At 43.5% G+C, this 20,278-nt stretch overlaps 2 protein-coding genes across 4 annotated transcripts; one reads left to right on the top strand and one right to left on the bottom strand.

Annotated features, from left to right (window-relative positions):
- The first annotated feature begins 515 nt into the window (after window positions 1-515).
- On the top strand, window positions 516-7,749 carry rdh5 (retinol dehydrogenase 5 (11-cis/9-cis)). Of its 2 annotated transcripts, XM_088308880.1 has the most exons (6): window positions 516-645; window positions 1,851-1,925; window positions 3,849-4,171; window positions 5,374-5,632; window positions 6,621-6,784; window positions 7,158-7,747. In XM_088308880.1, the coding sequence occupies exons 2-6, from the start codon at window positions 1,900-1,902 to the stop codon at window positions 7,376-7,378; spliced, it is 993 nt and encodes a 330-aa protein (XP_088165006.1). In that variant the 5' UTR covers window positions 516-645; window positions 1,851-1,899; the 3' UTR covers window positions 7,379-7,747. The 2 variants fall into 2 exon arrangements, with proteins under 2 accessions (XP_088165006.1, XP_088165007.1); XM_088308881.1 differs by lacking the exon at window positions 516-645 and having other exon boundaries at window positions 1,855-1,925; window positions 7,158-7,749.
- A 6,815-nt stretch (window positions 7,750-14,564) lies between these two features.
- Window positions 14,565-19,290, bottom strand: LOC148327763 (elastase-1-like). Of its 2 annotated transcripts, XM_088309274.1 has the most exons (8): window positions 19,170-19,290; window positions 18,976-19,079; window positions 17,917-18,017; window positions 17,466-17,591; window positions 17,232-17,368; window positions 15,763-15,905; window positions 14,839-14,988; window positions 14,565-14,661 (listed from the first exon to the last, which is right to left on the bottom strand). In XM_088309274.1, the coding sequence occupies exons 1-8, from the start codon at window positions 19,207-19,209 to the stop codon at window positions 14,650-14,652; spliced, it is 813 nt and encodes a 270-aa protein (XP_088165400.1). In that variant the 5' UTR covers window positions 19,210-19,290; the 3' UTR covers window positions 14,565-14,649. The 2 variants fall into 2 exon arrangements, with proteins under 2 accessions (XP_088165400.1, XP_088165399.1); XM_088309273.1 differs by having other exon boundaries at window positions 14,565-14,988.
- Between the last annotated feature and the right edge of the window lie 988 nt (window positions 19,291-20,278).

Genomic DNA, 20,278 nt, shown 5'->3' with positions numbered 1-20,278 from the left:
GACTCAAGAAATATTGTGAAGAAGCAGGTGATTAGTTGTTTGTCTCTGTTTGCCAGTGGACTGACTGCTCACCAATAAAGGATGGTTCTCTTGCCCCAAACGTCAGATGGCACCAACTTTACCTCACCCGTGAGTCTAATGAAGCAAAACGTTGTAGAAAATGAATGAACAGATAGTTTTATCATTGTCACAAATAAGCTTTAACATTTGTATAACACACCAGCAAACAAACGCCTCCCTTTACATCGGGCACATGTTTAAATCTCACAAAAGGCTTTCACAAGTGGGATTACGATACATTGACTAACACGCTTAAATTAAATCTTTATTGGGTTTGTGCACATTAAAAGAACATTTTACTGATGCCAAAGTAATGTGAAAGGAATGCAATGCTGCAAAACAATGAGAAATTGTCTAATCTAAATGACTTGAACAAAATGCTCACCTTTTGCCATATTTCTGCACATGTGCACAAAACAAATGCCTTGATGGATTTGGGATTAGCAATGGCGGACTTGTTTTAAGGGATAAAGTGGCAGCAGCGCGAGTGAAAGCCTCTCTTTGAGCGGCCCTCATGGTGTGGGACGTGATCTTACACAGAGAATAATTTGTACACATCCATCACTTCTCCAAAACAGAAAAAAGGTAAGATGACAGTATTTTTTTTTAAACAATAGTTGATTATATACACGAGCTTGCATAGTATTTTTTTTACTTTTGCTCATATTAATAATCACCTTAGATTCCCACAGCTTCCACCATTGTGGCAAGAAATTTCACAATTGTAATTAATTTACCCACTTAAGTAAAATAAATGAATGCTTTCCCACTACTTGGCAGAAGGTACATAATTAACTTGAGTGTTCACTTTTTGTGATGTTGTTAGTGGTGTGTTAAGGTAAGAGATTAAAATGTGTCCTGGCTCTAAGCAAATGTTTCATGACAATGTTTCAATGTGTGACACTTTAATTCATTGTGGTTCTTATTACGTCATGGGAATTTAAATGCTCTTTAGCAGGTCACGTTAAGGTAAGATCAAGCAAAATGTTCAATGTGAGAGCATGTACATTTATTTAATATCTTATTTGTATTATTTTGAATTGGTTTAATTAATTCACAAATTATTTAATAAAAACAAATGTATGTTAATTGTATATGTAAAATTGCTTCTCCATGGTATTACATTCAATTAATATTCAATAATGTATAGTTATTTTCAATTTCAATAAATCAATTGAGAGTGATTAAAAATCTTTTAAGAAGAAAATGATGTATAAATAACTTCATTTTCATGGACAAATTTTCATGGGGGGGTGGCTAAAAGGATGCAACGGTATTACATAATCTCTGATTAATGCACATGCTCAGTGGGACAGGTTCAAGAAAGGAAAGGGCCATGTTCCAGCCCGCGGGCTATACTTTGCCCACACCAAGGTTCCAAGAAAGTCATTTCAAATTGAACTGGTGGCCAAAGTGGTGCAGTCTCTGATTCAATTGAGCTATTGGAATATAGAATGATCCTTTTTTAACCAGTAATAAGGCTGGAAAATAATTGGGTACCAACAGCCTTTAAGCAGCTCTGTCACGGGCATTACATGGCCACTTACAAACAATGCGCCCCCCCCAACCCCCCCACGATCCCTCACAAATGCCTTTCTGTCCACCATAAGAGTATTAGACAAATATTTCTCATGTGGCCCAAAGCAGGAATATACTACTCGTAGTGAACACCTACATGGAAAGCAGTGTTGCGCTCCAGTCAGATTTTGCGCAATTATAATTTAAATAAAAAATGTGTATGATCTGCCAGTTGTCCTTTCAAGTAATACTGCATTGCTTTTGCTTTGCAGTCCTCCAGGTGACTGCAAAACCATTTCAGAGTCAAGAGGCAGAGTAAACATGGAGTTCGTTTATGAGCTTTTAGGGTAAGAAGTGTTGAACATTTTAGTAATGTTTTGTTGTGGGACAAATAGATCTGTTTCAAGTATAAAAATGTACTGAAAACATTTTTATTTTTAAAAAAGTAAGTAAAGCATTTGCTAGTGCAATCAGCAATTGGAAAGATTAGTAACAATGTGTTTTTGGATGATAAACATGCTCTGGTCAAATGACCCAGGAACCAAAATGCTGTTCTGAAAAAAAAAAACTTAAAGGCATCAGCCAGCCAACATGGTCAGTTTTTCAATAAATTTATAAAACTAATTATAATTCGAAAACAAATATTTTTTTTCAGGAAAATGGTATTAGATTGTATTTTTTATTTTAACAATTTTGTTTTGGAGAAAACAATACAAAACTCAGGAGTTTAAAAGCGCCTCCTGGTATTGAAGATTTTGGCCACGCCCCTCTCCCCTCTCTCTATGTATTGGAGGAAGTCAAGGGAGGGACCACTCCCAATTTGACCATTAAAAGTCATTGTAAATACGTCGCTAATAATGTCAAAATAACGGGACCAAACGGCCCCGAAATGTTTGTGGATACATGCCCCCAATTGACAAAACTTAACTGTAGCTAAATGTCAGAAATATAACCACTCAGGGTTTCTGTATGCATATACAGGCCCTGTTCTGCTTTGACCTGTGTAAAAGGAGAAGAGATTTGCACGGAATTTTTGATATTGTGAGCTCACGTTTGATGTCAATAAATCCAAATACATGTGCAGAACGCTTTTATACTTTCACAGGTTGAAGTGGACAAGAGAAGTAATGTGTATTTGCATTTTGGATTCGATCGGTAGACAACGCAACTGAGAACTGAGAATTCGAGCAGTATTACAACACTTGCCTCCCTGCTGTGAAGTAGACGCTGAAACTGGAAAAAAATAACGAGCTACGCTCCAAGAGGGGGCGTGCCAATTTATCATAAATATCATCACAAAAAAAGCCCTTAAATAACTACAGTGTCTTATATAGAGTGAATTTTAGTACTGATGACATTTTACATGCAAACTTATTATATGAGTGCCAATGTTCAGCTGGATCAAGTGTCCCTTTAAAAGGGAACACCTAGTGACCTTGGTGAAAAAAAGTAAGTCAAGCTAATGCTTTTGTGGATGAAATTGTAATTTAAAACGACCTGCAAACAATTAACCTTATGAAAGGCCTCTCAGAACGCCTCATGTTAATCATTATTTATTCACTGATTTCTCCAAAATAAATTGATAAAATAAAAAATGCAATCTAATATAATTTTCCAGATAATAGAATAAATACATTGAGCTTTTTATGAAAAAAATGGATTATCCTCATAGTAGAATAGCCAAAGTCATTTTGAAATCACTTTTCCAATTACAATAAGAAAACTCTGATGTTCTTGCTAAAAAATATTTTTTCTTGTTTTTAAAAATAATCAAATTCATGTTTGATGATTATTGCCAATAGCTAGAAATTAGTTAGAAATTAGCCTTCTTAAAAGTATTTTCCTGTATGTCGAATGAGACTGTATAATATCCAGTTTCACGTTCATATTGAAGAATCATTGATTGTGTAGTGGTCCACTCGCCTCTTTGTGTGCGGCCAGTGTGGGATCGGTTCACGCTCAGCGATGGTGTCTGTATTTCCCCCAAGATTGGCCGGTGACCAGTTCAGGCTGTAGTGAGCCTTTTACCCATTGTCAACAAGGATACGCTCCAGCACCCACGCGACCGTGTACAGGATAAATGGTGTGGATGATGACGCGTCACTTTCAAATTGAAATACTGAAATAAATTCATTCATCCCTTATAGAACTAAAAAAAAAAGATCAGACACTGAGACTTGGTGTGCACCTGTTTTCTGCTATAAGAACACCACTTCACTAGTCAACTACCGCTCTATTATATTTCTCATTTACATGCTTTCTGTTGTCAGGGACAATGCATGGCTGTACATCAGTGCCACCTTTGCGGTGTTGTGGATTGCTGCATGGCTGTACAGAGACAGCCTGGAGATCGAAGACGTGGCCGACAAATATGTCTTTGTGAGCGGCTGCGACTCGGGCTTTGGAAACCTGCTGTGCAAGAAGCTTGAACGAAAGGGCTTCCACGTGTTGGCCGGCTGCCTCACCGAAAAAGGAGCCGAGGAGCTGAAGAAGATGACTGGGCCCTACTTGAAGACGGTACTGCTGGACGTGACCAGTCAGGACAGCATCCAGAAAGCCATGGAGTGGACCAAGAAGGAGGTTGGCGACAGTGGTGAGCGATTTGTTTGCTAACATTAAGTTATGCAGTAATCCTCACCAGTAATCAACACCACACAGTGCGTTAAAATTCATGACAACAAAATACTCTTTTTAAAGGTCCACTGACATGATTACAGCGACGACAACAACCATCCTCTGGGTGCCGAAATTCCGCTTTGTTGTAGAATGACAAACGAGTTGATTTTGGTGGGCGTGGCCATGGCTCGCCTGGTAACACGTGCTTCTGTTTACAAAATGAGTTGTTCTGGGCAAGGCTTGCCTTTTCCATATACATATTTTCTCACAGAGTCTTTCATAGCCGTACTTGTACACATTGAAAAGCGCAGAGCTGGGCACTTGACCCTTTTTTGCCGGTCAGTACCCCACCTTCCTGCCACAATCTGGGTAGCCTTCCAGCCTTGACCCTCCGGCCTTACTCATAAAAATTGGGGATTAAGAAAAGTATAGAAGTAAAAGGACAAAGTGTACAAAAGTCTATAGTGCAACCCTGCAATGCATTTTTTTCCCCACTTGGCATCGTTTCCCATAATGCCACGGGGTATTTACTTCCGCATTCGCATAACCCGTGGCGTTATGGGAAAGAATGTCAACCATGCAAGCCAGACATAATAGACCCACTATTTACTTATGTGCAATATTTATTGAATTAATTTCCTAATGTTTTGTATAATTATGAAATATTTATGTTTTTTTTCCCCTTAATCCTGCTGTACCTGCGCAGTTTGTCGGTGAGGGCGGAGTTTGCGCTGAGTTAATGACGTATAGAACAGAAAAAGGTGCGGTTAGTGATGTACAAAACCGTTCTACTAAAACAGCTCATTGCTAATGCTCTTTGAGTATTATGTTTATACAAAGGGAGAAGAAGTCATCTTTCTCTCAACTTTGGGGATTCCGTCAGGCTGAAGGAGTGCAAATTTACGATGAAATTCCCAACAAAACGAGTTCTAGGGTCCCTTTAAATTCCGAGCAAGGGCAGCGCTACATGGTGGCCACTGTTGGTCACTCTCTGGCTGCTACCACCACGTCTAGATAAAGTGTGACGTTCCTGCCAATTTTCAAGAATGCAGAATTCTTAAATGCCTTAATTCTCTGCCACAAATACATTCGTAATAAGGGAAAAAATACAAAACTCTGTATACAAACTCTAACCTCTGTTTTATATTTGTCCCTCTTCTCTGCTATTTCTCCCACAAGGACTCTGGGGTATCGTAAACAATGCCGGCCGCTCACTGCCCATGGGCCCCACCGAGTGGATGAAAGTGGAAGATTTCCACAGCACGCTCAAGGTCAACATGAACGGCGTGATCGGCATGACTGTGACTTTCCTGCCCTTGGTCAAGAAAGCCCGCGGACGCGTGGTCAACGTGGCATCCGTTTTAGGCCGGGTGGCGGCAAATGGTGGTGGCTACTGCATCTCCAAGTTTGCTGTAGAGTCTTTCTCTGACTGCCTCAGGTGAGGAGGCCTTCACGTAATGAGATTTCAGACTCTTTGAAAGGATTGCATGACTTGGGACAAAGGTTCTTTGTTCACCAAGGCTCCACAACCGTTGTGGAGCCAGTGGCGCCATCGGTGGCATTATATGGAATTTTTTTTTTTTTTTCATTGTGTGTCATCCATTTTCAAACGAGAATGGAAAATCAAAAGATGTACTAATTATATTGTTATTTGGCTATTATACAAGCTAGCATCTTTACGACTAATGCTTGTTACCAAACGTCAGTGTAAGGTAAACCAATTAAATTAAATAATTAAAATCAAATTAAGTAATGTAGTCTATTTTCAGCACTGTGTCCGAGTGATTAACTAGTCGTTTGGAATTTGAATCCTCCGCAAACAGATACCATAGATAGTATATGTGTTTGGCGATGTGTGCATGCGCCACCTTCACACATCCACCTCACAAATTAGTGTAATTTTGTAGCTTGATGATGAAGCGTTGAACAAATATAGTCGAGTATAATCATGAACGAGTATAATCCATGCATTTACTGTCAGTATGACCGCTCACTTTTTTTCTTCACACTGTCTAGTTGTAGCCCTCAATCGCCTCATTGTAACGCCCTCATGCTTTCCCCGCTCATCATGGTGACATGCATTGTCCATTGAATTGGCTCCGCAATCGAGGGGGCAGGGTGTGCTGAGACTGATTTGCATGAGACCGAACAGCCCCCTCAGAACAGTTTGAGGTTTGAGAGTGATGCTTAAAAAAAGGGTATACATATAGCGAACCATATTTTTTGATCCTTCGAGAATTTTGATGTTTTTTCTCAATACACCAGGGAACTGTTTTCAATTGTGAAAAAAATGCATCATATCTCTCCTTTAAAATGTTAGTAAAACAAATAAAATAAAGAGATTGTTGATTGAGAGAGATTGTTTTTCTACATTACTGTCAGTTCAATCACAAAGTAATATTAACATGAGATGGTGCTGTTCACAGGAGAGATATCAACTACTTTGGGGTGAACGTGTGCATCATTGAGCCTGGCTTCTTCAAGACAGCCGTGACCAGCCTGGAGCCCATCGAGAGGGAACTGCACCGCTTGTGGAACCAGCTCAGCCCTGAAGTGCAAGCAAGCTACGGGGACAAATACCTGGACAAGTGTGAGTGGACTGCTTAAGTAGGATGGCAAATGGTAACAATTTACAATACACTCACCAGCCAAAACATTAGGTACGCCGTTTGCAATCCAATGACTTCCAAACATACGGAACAAAGATAAAAAGCTTTGGTTCTCAAACATTTTGAGTCTAAATAGGAATGTAGTACAATAATTAGTGTCAAGGAAGTACTGTATGTTGAAGTGATACATCTTAACTGAGAGACAAGCGTTGTATGGTATGTTGGGGAGAAGCTAAGTTGAGCATTGGATGTTGTGGAAGTTAAGAGGGGACCTTGCCTCATGTGCATGTACAATATAACTAAAATAAAGTAAAACTACTCACCAGTCAATGATTGGTGAATGATTATTTGCAGACATTCGGATCCAGCGCTTCATCATGAATGCCATCTGTGACTCGGACCTGACCAAGGTGACCGGCTGCATGGAGCACGCCCTGACCGCCGTGTATCCTCGGACCCGTTACAGCGCCGGTTGGGATGCCAAGCTCCTATGGATCCCGCTGTCATACATGCCGTCCTGCGTGGTGGATATCGGACTCAAGCTGGTTCTACCCCGTCCGTCCAAGAGCGTGTGACCACTTACAACTTGAGTCATTCACCCTGGTGCCGAGGATGCTGTGAAGAGATTGATAGTGATCTAAAATGGCTATTAATGGGTTTATAATTCAAATATATTTATTCCTTAGGTGCAGAATGTCACAAATTTAAACTGAATACACAGGTTTCTGTAATGTGCCTCGTGCCTTATTATATGGGTTCATTCATGTTATGAACTGTGGTTGATCAAAAGCATAAGGTTAATTAAAGCTTGTTTTTAAAAAAAAAAAAGGTGATGTGTTGCATCCACTGTACAATGTGATAAAACTGGTCACTTTCTATGTTGTGGTCATTAAAGTTCAAACTGATTGTAGCACTAACAAATGAAGCAGCATCTGCAATTTTCTGTACATTAAGTTACAACGCCTACAACACCATATTTTAAGTTATTCTTTCTTGTAACTACATCCATCCATTATCTGTACCACTTCTCCTCACAAGGGTCGCGGGGGCGCTGGAGCCTATCCCAGCTATCTTCGGGCAGTAGGCGGGATACAACCTGAACTGGTTGCCAGCCAATCGCAGGCCACACATAGAAGAACAGCCATCCGCGCTCACACTCATACCTAGGGGCAATTTAGAATGTCCCAATCGACCTGCTATGTATGTTTTTGGAATGCGGGAGGAAACTGGAGTACACGGAGGAAACCCACGTAGACACGTGGAAAACATGCAAACTCCACACAGGAAGGCCAGAGCCGGAATCAAACCCACGATCTCTGCACTGTGAGGCCATCATGCGAACCAGTCGTCCACCGTGCCGCCCCCTGATGCAAATAATTAAAGTTATTCTTCTCAACTTCAACTGTTTGTAAATGTAATATATGCATTATAAATTCCCGAGACCAGGATTGACAAATTAATTTGTTCTCACAGTTATGATTTCCTTCGGAGGACCCTTATGACTGAGAACCCATATGCAATAAATGGATGCATAACTTGCTTTGAAATCAGAGTTCCATTGAAAACAGTTTACTCAGATCTTATTACATTTTACGTTACAGTTGAAAAGTGGAAATTAGGAACAAAAATGCTTGCAATACCTCAAAATTCGTAAGAGTGAAGACAATTTGCAATTTTAGCAAGAAACATGACGTTGATGCACATATTGTCCTTTGCTTTCGCGGGCCACATAAAATGATTTGGAGGGCCAGATGTGGTCCTCAAGCCTTGAGTTTGATACACATTCCCTAGTAGACTGTTTAGAATAAAGAATCACATTTTAACCCATATTCTAATAGGTGAACATACTGCAAAATATGGATATGAGAAGGAATTATATATATATTTTTGTTTTTAATACATAGCACATTTTTTCCAAATATTAAAATGTTTTATTTGTTAGAACATTGAGTCATAAAAATCAAGTAGTGGGCAGAGGTAGCTTCCCTTTATGAGGAGGAGAAGGACTAAAATGATAGGTTTAATAAGAGACTTTTTTTATATAAAGATCAAGACAAATGGAAAAACATAGTGGGCAGAATATACCTTCCCTATGGTACACCATTGGTTAGTAAAATAACTAAAACATTGCATTTACTATGTGAGATCATTTTTTCATAAAACTCAAGGGGGAAGGCGGCACGGTGGACGACTGGTTAGCACGATGGCCTCACAGTGAGAGACAGCATCGGGCGTGGGTTCGATCCCGGCTCCGGCCATCCTGTGTGGAGTTTGCATGTTCTCCACGTGCTTGCGTGGGTTTCCTCCGGGTACTCCGGTTTCCTCCCACATTCCAAAAACATGCATGGCAGGCCAATTGAACACTCTAAAATGCTCCTAGGTATGAGTGTGAGCGCTGATGGTTGTTCGTCTTTGTGTGCCCTGCAATTGGCTGGCAACCAATTCAGGATGTCCCCCGCCTACTGCCCGAAGATAGCTGGATAAGCTCCAGCACCCCCCGCGACCCTAGTGAGGAGAAGCGGTTAAGAAGATGGATGGATGGACTCAAGGGGGAAAAAAGTAGAGGGCAGCAGTAGCTTGTGTCGCACACCGAAAGAATGACTAAAATGCTGGTTTTCGAATGTGCCAACATCTATTCCTAAAGCTCATGAAAAACAAACAGAAGTAGAGGACAAACGTAATTGTATGTGGAAAGGTGGAACACTTATTCATAAAAGTGACGACTGAGCGCGACGCTAGGGCATTGCAACAAAGCAAGCATATTTTCATTTTTTATCGACTGAAATTAAGATAACAACACGCAGTGGTATCATGTATAAAAAGTGTCTCAGTGCGACTGAACTGTATGATAACGTCATGAATAATGCAACCAGTACTTGAAAGTAGTGCATTGTTTCACTCTTTAACTGTATGATGTCATATTCAGCTGGGATTTCTTGACAATATTAAAAACGTCAAGTGTAGTCGCAATTAGTATTTCATTAATAACCTTCAGACAAATGGAATGTTTTTGGCGGGCAAATTGTCACACCGTGGCTGTGTTGCATTATTAATGTTGGACTGTTGACCTCTTGTGCTGCCTGCTCATTCGATACGCCATGAGAGAGAAGACGGGCAGTTAGATAACTTACATATTTTTAGGCGGGAAAAAGAGTCTCATTTAGTCTTTCTGTGTCACGGTTCGCCTTACGGCGAGGAGGAGGTGGACCCAAAAGGCGAGGAGGCAGAGAGGTGAGTAACGTGAAGGGAATTTATTAACTGAAACAAACAAGGACAAACAACGTGGCATGGGGCTAGGGAACAAGGGCAACCAGAACGTGACTAACAGAAAAGGAGGACGAGGAACAGAAGCCGGGGCAAAACGCTGAGGGACGTAACGGGAACGAGAGCATGAACTTGACAGTAACAAACGTGGTCGTGGAAGTCCGGAAAGTGCGGCAATGACCCGACACTGCGTTGTCGGTATGGGAAGCTTAAATAGTCCGAGTGATCAGGGGAGCAGATGGGAAACAGGTGTGTGATGAGGGTAACGGGGAACAGGTGCGTGGCTGGTGAGGACGAGTGCTGAGGGGAGGCGCTATCACAGCTGACCAAAACAAAAACAAAGTGCACATGGCAGGGAGGTGACGAAAACAATAACAAAACCGCATGACACGAAAACAATACAAAAACCCCTGTCATGCCTGACGCGGATCATGACAGTACCCCCCCCTTAAGGGACGGATTCCAGACGTCCCACAAAAAGAACAAAAAGAAAAACCATGTCCAAAAACGAGGGTGGGCGGAAGGGGTCGGGCGGTGGGTCAACGACCCGTGATCGAAGCCGGTCTGGCGGATGTCCGGGAGGCCAGACCAGCGCGTCCTTTCGTGGCCATTCAGGCGGCCGTCCGGGTGGCCGAACCCGCAAGTCCAGTCGTGGCCATTCGGGCGGGCGTCCGGGAGGCCAAACCAGGGAGTCCGACTGTGGCCATTCAGGCGGGCGTCCGGGAGGCCCAGATCGCCTCATCGAGTGCGCCGCCGAGGCTAAGACGAGAAGCGGCGGTGGGTCGAGGGGCTCAGCCGAGGCAGAGGCTTGGAGCGGCGGCGGACCGGGCGCAGCCGAGATAGGAACTTGGAGCGACGGCTGGTCGTCCAGCCCCGCCGAGTCAGGGACGTGGAGCGGCGGCTGGTCGTCGAGCGTCGATGAGACCGGAACGTGGATCGGCGGCAGGTCGTCGAGCGTTGCCGAGACAGGAACGTGGAGCGGCGGCTGGCCGTCGAGCCCCGCCGAGACAGGAACGTGGATCGGCGGCTGGTCGTCGAGCGTCGACGAGACAGGAACGTGGAGCGGCGGCTGGTCGTCGAACCCCGCCGAGTCAGGAACGTGGAGCGACGGTGGGTCGTCGTCCACCGCCGAGGCAGGAACCAGGAGCGACCGTCGGTCGTCGAGCGCGGCCGGAACCAAGGCGAGCAGTGGCGACGGGTCGTCGGATGCTGCCGAGGCCAGAGCGGGGCGCGATGGTGGGTCGTCGTGTGTCGCCGAGGCTGAGGCGTGACGCGGCGGTGGACCGTCGTCCATCGCGGGCACCGGAACCGGGAGCGGCGGCGGGTCGTCGAACCCTGCCGAGACAGGAACCAGGAGCGACCGTGCGTCGTCGAGCGTCGCCGAGACAGAGGCGAGGAGTAGCGGTGGTTCCTCTGGCACCGCCGGGACAGAGGCGGGAGGCGGCGACGGTTCATCAGACGCCGCCGAGGCAGAGACGAAGGGCGGCGGCGCGTCGTCGACGACCGCCGAGACAGAGACGGGAAACGACGGCGGTCCTTTGGACGCCGTCGCGAACGTGACTTGGGACGGCGGGGAATTGTTAACCGTCGTCGAGGCAGGAACTTGCGACGGGTGCAGGACGTGCTCCGCCGGGACATGAGCTTGAGGCGGACGCAGGACGTGCTCCGCCGGGACGTGAACTTGGGACGGACGCAGGGAGTGCTCCGTCTGAACGTGGACTTGAGGCGGGCGCAGGACGTGCTCCGCCGGGACAAGAGCTTGAGGCGGACGCAGGACGTGCTCCGCCGGGACGTGAACTTGGGACGGATGCAGGGAGTGCTCCGCCTAAACGTGGACTTGACCTTGAGACGGACGCAGGACGTGCTCCGTCGGGACATAAGCTTGAGGCGGACGCAGGACGTGCTCCGCCGGGACGTGAACTTGGGACGGATGCGGGATGTGCTCCGTCTGATCGTGAACTTGATCTTGAGACGGACGCAGGACGTGCTCCGCCTGAACGTGGACTTGACCTTGAGACGGACGCAGGACGTGCTCCGCCGGGACATGAGCTTGAGGCGGACGCAGGACGTGCTCCGCCGGGACGTGAACTTGGGACGGACGCAGGCAGTGCTCCGCCTGAACCTGGACTTGAAACGGACACACAGCGTGCTCCGCTGGATCGGGTACTTGGGACTCGGCCGAGGCGCCGGAAGGGGGCTCGGCCGCTGGTGAGGAGCCGGTACAGGACTTTGGAGGTTGCAGCTGGTGAGGAAGCGGCGTAGATTGCTGCAGCTGACGTGGAGGCGGCATGGTCTGCGCAGCTGACGTGGCGGCGACATGGGTTGCTGCAGCTGACGTGGAGGTGATTGCGGGCCGGGCGCAGCATTCGGGCCGGGCGCAGCCACGACGGGGGACCTGATCAGCGTCAGCCCTCTTCATGTCGATCAGCTGGGCTTGAAGTGAGGAGACCTGCTTCTCCGCGTTCCTCTTGCCCTCCTCTGCCTCAGCCAGCATCTTCCGCAGAGCGTTCCGCTCATCCTCCTGCTGCCGCAAGCGAGTGGAGAGGCTCAGCTTTTGGCGGGTCTCCTCTTGAAGCAATTCCTGTGCATCCTGCAGCTGCGACTCCATTGAACACAGGTCTTGGCTGACTTTGATGTTTCTGCCCTCGGCTTCAGTTAGCAGACTGTTGGTATTGTCCAGCTCCGACTGCATCTTGGCCAACTTGTCAGCCATCTCCCGCCTCTGCTGTTCGCTCTCTCCAAATTTGACCTGTAGCTCTTGCTGTGCTGCAGTTGAGTCTAAAACGTCCTCCAACTCAGTCTTGAGAGCTTCCAGCTCCTCTCCAAGGTCTCTGCGCCCCTCATCTGCCTTGTTGCGAGCCTGTCTCTCCGCTTCCAGATCCTCCTGCAGCTCCGAGATCTGAGCTTCCAGTTCCCGGGTCCTCTTCTGGGTGAGGTTCTCCTCCTCCCTCCTTGCCAGTACAGTCAGCAGCTCCTCCTCTTTCTGGGCCATGCGAGCTTCCAGTTTAGCAAGGTGGGCCTGAAGTTCAGAAATCTGGTCACTGATTGAGTCCGGGTTGCGCTGGGCGTCTGGAAGACGGTAGAAATACTCGAGATCGTCCTCGTGATCCGAGTCGATGATCAGATGGGGTGGAATGACGGGTAAACCATCGATGACGTAACCTGGAGACGAGGGGAGTGTAGCAGACGTGGCGCTGAGGTGATCGGCAGGTTGAGGGAGGTTGTCCGTGCGGTGGTGTCCATGACCCCGCCGCGAGCCCCTCGCTGGGTACTTCTTTCTCGGTCGGGTCATTCTGTCACGGTTCGCCTTACGGCGAGGAGGAGGTGGACCCAAAAGGCGAGGAGGCAGAGAGGTGAGTAACGTGAAGGGAATTTATTAACTGAAACAAACAAGGACAAACAACGTGGCATGGGGCTAGGGAACAAGGGCAACCAGAACGTGACTAACAGAAAAGGAGGACGAGGAACAGAAGCCGGGGCAAAACGCTGAGGGACGTAACGGGAACGAGAGCATGAACTTGACAGTAACAAACGTGGTCGTGGAAGTCCGGAAAGTGCGGCAATGACCCGACACTGCGTTGTCGGTATGGGAAGCTTAAATAGTCCGAGTGATCAGGGGAGCAGATGGGAAACAGGTGTGTGATGAGGGTAACGGGGAACAGGTGCGTGGCTGGTGAGGACGAGTGCTGAGGGGAGGCGCTATCACAGCTGACCAAAACAAAAACAAAGTGCACATGGCAGGGAGGTGACGAAAACAATAACAAAACCGCATGACACGAAAACAATACAAAAACCCCTGTCATGCCTGACGCGGATCATGACATTCTGATTCCAAACTGCGTTCAGGAGCTAACATTAAATAGACTACATTACATTTTATAAACAAAATAAATGTATAATTTATTTGAATATAAACATTCGATAAAAGGACACAATCGTCCTTGGATGTAGAATACTTGTATATGTCCTTGTAATAATAATAATAATAATAATAATAATAATAATAACAATAATAATAATAATAACAATAACAGCTATAGTTCACACATTTTCACATTTTTTAAATTAAATTTTTATTTTCTTCTTTTTAACTTGACCAAGCACTGTGGATGTTTTCTCTGCATCAGCTAGATGGTGCTGTATGTCTACCAAAAGAACAATAACTGAGCTGAATGCAGCGCTATGTAAACAACCCCACAAACAAAATTTATTTTTTTTAAATAATGAAAAACAAAGACACAATTAAATAACATTTCAAGAAAAATAGGAAATGATATTTTAATCAAACTCCCTTTGAAACAAATGAACCATTATGAGGCATGTTATGATTAATAATAATGATTGGGTTACATTCTTTGGTGTTTAGTGGTAATAATACAACAGCCCAAAAACACACAATGTATCTAATCTTCTTTGTTGACTAGATCAGCTGCTTTTCATTCAGTTATTTTATGTTCTGACTTCTGTCTATGGGCCAAAAAATGAGACAAAGGTAAATTGATAGTATTGGACATTTTATTCCAATGGAATAACAGATAAAAGCAATCACGAGAGTTCTTCAGTCTCCAGTTGCTTTTTCCTTTCAACCCATTATCTGGAAGAAAAACAAAGTAAAGAGGGATGAATCACTATTGTGAAAACTTGAGAACTTTAGAAACAAATTCTTTTCCCCAAAAAAATGGATAATAACTTGCTCACTTTGCGTGACAAATGGCAATACAACAAATGTATCATGTTTAATTCACTCAAAAGATTGGAGTTGAATACTGACGCTGTTCATCCAGCTGATGTAGTCGGACACACGGGTGAAGACGGTGGGCTTCCTGTAGGCGTTGCAGCCGGATGATGACACGAAACTTGTCACACCGTGCACCACCCACTTGCCGTCCACGCTACAGTTCAGGGGGCCGCCGGAGTCGCCCTGAGTACAAAACCACAACACATTTCAAGAAAATGCAGTGCTAACTTGACTTACTTGTTTTGTATTTCAAATCTACATTACTATCTGAAATGAAATGAAAAGCCGCTAATCCACCCAATCCAAGCCACCCCAAAAAATCCTAACTGAAATATTTCAAAGTTAATTTAGTAAAATAGCATGCTATCACATGCCCGCCCTAAAAATACACAGCAACAGAATGTATTTATTTTGGTTAAATTTAATGGACAAGATGCTGCTCCATCATGTTTTCTGTTTTGGCCACCTGGGGGCAGTATAACACAGATATACATGGAGTTCCTCAGTAAATCTCAATAATATTGGTCATTCTTCACAGAGGATAAACAATATATGTCTGTGAGTATCTGCCGACATTTGTTGCTCCACCATTTTTCTTTTAATATCTGTTGTTTTCAGCAGTGGTTGGCCCATTTTGTACAGGGCCGTACAGAGAGAGAGAGAGAGAAGAGAGAGAGAGAGAGAGAGAGAGAGAGAGAGAGAGAGAGAGAGAGAGAAAGAGAGAGAGAGCGAGAGAGAAAGAGAGAGAGAGAGGCAAAACAACAAAAAAAATAAAGTTAAACTGTTGAACATAAATGTTAACAAGGAACTCTGTAGTTATCTCTGTTCACAGTACCAATGCTTCAAACAGGCAATTTAAAAGAAATAAAGATCATTTTTCTAAGCACATTTTATGGACAGTTGGTGTTTACATAGGTTCTGGCTCCTGTGGATAATAAATATGTAAATTCTTGTCACCTGGCAACCGGAATCGCTACCTCCGCCGGCACAGACCATGGAGGTCTTGACCGTGCTGCCCCACCATCCATAGCTGGTGCACGTCTTGTGGCTCACCACAGGGAGGTAGGCCTGCTTCAGCTGGCTGGACAGCTGACCTCCGGCTGGACGACACAGTGGGAACACAGTGTATAGATTATGGGGTACCAGAGGGTGGGAGAAAATCTTCACTAAATTTTCACTAGAATTTAGCAGGAAATCAAACTAAAACATAAGCACGGTTTTATTAAGTGAACTATTTTCCAACACCGTAAATGTGCCGGGGCATGATACTGTATATTGGGAAAGCAAAGCCCAAAGCCCTTTCAGGACCAACCTTGCAGAAACCTTGACAAATCATTTGGGGAATCTTGAGAAAAACAACTGACTATGGATTGTCCCCAAAATACCTTTAGGATCAGCCCTACAAGTGTAATCATTGAAAACTAATCCGTATGAATGTTCCAAAAAATAGTCTTTGGGAATTCTTGAGAAAATGTAAACTATTGACTATTAATGTTCAAAAGAAAACAAGTCCTTCTTGAAATGCCCGAAACCTTTCAAAACACTTTGTGGAAACCTCAAATCTTTTGCAAATTTTCTAAATCTTATGTGATTTTTTTTTTCAGAAAAAATATTAACTATGTATGTTGAAAATAAAATCAGAAACAGTCCGAGAGGGCAAATTTCACAAACAGAGAGAAAACCTACGTCGACAGGAAAAGCCCTTGCCTGATCAGCCATACAGTAAACCTTCCGAAAACCTTGTGGCAGACATGCAAAAACATAGAAACTCGCGACAATGAAATGTCCCAAAAAAAATTAGCAATGTACACGTGACTGAATGCTCCAGTAAAAGCCCTTCCTCACCATCCCTACGAAAATGAAACTATTCACTCTTGAATGTTAGGGAAAAAAATCCTTTAAAAAAGCCCTTATGTTCCAGCTCAGAGCATGAATCCTGTTTACCAGGGGTCTTCAATCCTGTTCCTCGAGGAGCTGTTTCCTGGATGTTTTCCATCTCTCCCTACACCTGATTCAAATGATCAGGATCCTTATCTAGATTCTGCAGACCTTGCCAAGTATCCGATCTTTTGAATCAGGAGTGTTGCAGCAGGGAGTGATTGAAAACATCCGGGAAACTCGAGGAACAGGACAGAAGACCCCTGCTGGATGAATTGTTGATGATGAAGAGAATACACACAAAACATTAAAATCTCTATATAAAAAAAATTATATCATAAAGGCTACACGACTTGAACGTGTAGATGTGGTCTAGAATGCAAGACTCGCCATAAGAGTGAGATGTACACCACCTACAAAGCTTGTGACGTCATACGTCCTCTGTCAGGTGTGCAGAGTTGCAGTAATATTGTAAAACATGTCGTTCTCAACTTTGTCAAAATGTTGTCTAAAATATTACGTAGGCAAGAGAAAAGTGTCATACTCACTCTGAGTGCGTCCCCAGCCGGTGATGTAACAGGGGTTGTCGTGGGGCAGGATCTGACCAGAGGGAGGGATGGCACCCAGCTGGACGTAGTTGTTGAGGGAAGCCTCAGAGGACAGACGCAGCAGAGCAATGTCCCAACTGAAAGAGACGAGAGACATAACATTTTGGATGATATGCTTCTGAATGCATTTTTGAAGGTGCGTTCAGGGAAATGGGGGAAAATAGCATCACTAACCCTCCGGCGACGTTGTTGGAGTTCCACCTGGGGTGAAGGTAGACGCGACTCACACTCATGTACTGCTCTCTGCCCTCGTGGTTGTTGATGTTGTGGTCTCCCAGAACCACGCGCCAAGTCCTAGAACTGTGGTGATGCATATGATTCATTAGAATTGTTTTTGCGAGAAAATGGTCGGTGCATAATGAAAAGCAATGAAATAACTCAAACTCCAATTGAAAAAAATAATCTTGTTAATTCAGTAAAAATGCTTTAAAAAATAATAACAATAAAATTAATAAAATAAAAAAAATCCATAAAAATTCTATCTAACAAATCTGCTCTAAACTAATTAAAATTAACAGAATCTAAGACAAACATTTTTGTAAAATTAACCATAGCGAAAAATTCCTAATTATTATAACCCTGACACAGAGTCAAAAGTAATGGCCAGTCATGTTTGCGCTCTCACCGGTCAACGCAGTGAGCAGCGGTCATCACCCAGCCTCTCTTGATCAGAGTTCCTCCGCAGGTGTGGTAGAAGCTGCTGCCAGATTTGTACTGAAGAGAGATCTAACAACACGGGAAGTACACGTCAAATGTTATAAAATGTGCTTTACATGGGTATAAAAAATCAGTAAACAACTCATTTTTTATTTTAAGTACATGGGATTATTTTAATTGTATTTAAATTGCTGTATTTATGTTGTTTTAGAACACACATGGATTTCAATGCCTGTAAAACCAGATACAAATTCTACTTTTTTGTACCAAAATATCGATTGATTTTTTTTTTTTTTTTTTGGTGTGTATTATCATGTATTTCATTTTCCATTTATTTTTTTTAAAACATGCACATGAATGCCAATTTGAGTAAACATGAATTCAAATTAGATTTTTAAAATAGTCTTGGTTTTCAATGTAGAAAATTATAATTTTTTATTATTTTTTTGCAATTTATTGTTCCATTTAAGCTGCTTTAAATCAGGCTAGTCGAGCTCCAGTCCTCAAGGTCCGCTGTCTTACGTGTTTCATATGTCTGCCTACTCCAACACACCTGGTTCAAATGAGCAACTCAACAGCAAGCTCTCAAGAGGAATGATACCAATCCTGATCTTTCGAGTGGTTATGTTTGCACATTCAAAGGTTTGTTATTAGCTTTTTGGTGACCGCATATTGTATGAAAAATTAAGAAAAAAGTTTTGACATCCTAAATGTTTTTAACATGTACACGTTCAGAAGCAGTTTTCATGTTCCTTCCTTTAGTTGTATTATTTTTCCATTATTTATTTTAACTTTCCGCTGTTTAATTTGACAGTTATTCCTCAATTGAATTGTGAGCCAAAAGCAGTGGCAAAAAACACAAAAACTAAAGCATGAGGTCTAGCACCAAACCCTGTGCTACACCTCACAACAAAGCAAATGGAAGATAAATGGACACACTTAAACAAACTTGTTATTATACTTTATCTTCATAGAGGTGCATGCATATACGAACCAAGTATGACAGGGTCAAATTGAAAGTCATTACCTGCCAGGGCCAGGAGTTGGGACTTGCCACCTCACCTCCAACGACTCTCTCTTCGGCTTCGTCATCCTCCAAGAACCGCGGCTGAGGCTCCAGCTCAGCCAGCACTGAGCCAAGCAAGAAAAAAACAAGCAGTAATGTCATTATACTCATTGTGGGTGAGGTGTCAAATGGGAAAAAAATCAGACAAATCTTACCAAATGCGGCGAGAGTGGTCAGCAACAGAAACCTCAACATGTCTGTGGTTTCCCAAAAATAAATGTGCAGTATTCCCACTTTTTTTTTGCCTTTTATACCAGAAGGACGGCTTATCCTCAACGTGACATGTTCAATGCCACCTGTACAGATCACACACTTATCACAACACGGGCGGAACATTCATTTTTAGACGCGCTGACTTGGCAAACAATCCGGTTTCAGTTTCCATTACAATTCCTGAACAATTTCTGAATTTACACCTCTACTTTTTTTTTTTTTTTTTTTATCGCTGACTCTAAACTGGACTAAATCGGCTTCACATGGGCCAGACATTTAACACCTGCTCAACTCTACTCAGGAGCTCTATAAAAAAAGTCTGCCTTTCATTACAATACTTGAAATATTGTGGTTGTATTTTGGAGTGGTATGCAGTACTCCATCGTCCATTCACAATTTTTTATATCTATAGTTCCTTAACACTCAAACACGCCACAAGATGGCACTAAAGCCCTGTCTAAAGTGTAATTGGTGTCAACGAAGTTTATTGAAGGTTTACATCTCAAATGAAAGACAAGTTTTGTATGTTGGTGGTGAATTAAGTTTAGCCTGGGTTGTTAGTGAAAGTTAGGAGATACTTCACTGCGTATGCATGTGCATGCACATTTTTTAGATGTTAGTTATGATATTTAAGTATTTTGGGATGATAGTTTAGGACATACCTCTGATTTAAATTTATCAATATAAGCAGTTATATTTTAATTTAGTCAATATTTTTAGTACTCACAGTTTCATCCTACTTGAAAGAAGGAGCATGACGTGGATATTTTTGGTGATGGCAGTCATGTGGAAGGTTTTAAATGGCATGACGGCAAATGGCATGACGTCATCTTTTGTGACATATCCATAAAATGAGATTGAAAAGCTTTGCTCCATTTCCCCATAAAACTGTATTTTACCTACTCCTAAATCGTTTCTCTGTGGATATGAGCTAATAAAAAGATAAGTCCGTGCCCCCTTGTGGAAACACTATGTTGCGAGTGACATCGTCTCTTCAATGTCAAATTGTTCAATTCAGATCTGATCCACGTTAAGTTTGAAGCGCTTGTCC

The sequence above is a fragment of the Idiotropiscis lumnitzeri genome, chromosome 11 (genome assembly GCF_059441095.1).
Source record: "Idiotropiscis lumnitzeri isolate Australia: NSW breed Sydney's pygmy pipehorse chromosome 11, RoL_Ilum_1.0, whole genome shotgun sequence".
In the NCBI taxonomy this organism is placed as follows: domain Eukaryota; kingdom Metazoa; phylum Chordata; class Actinopteri; order Syngnathiformes; family Syngnathidae; genus Idiotropiscis; species Idiotropiscis lumnitzeri.
Note: the sequence above shows the minus strand (reverse complement) of the source record. Positions and strands in the feature narration are given on the sequence as shown.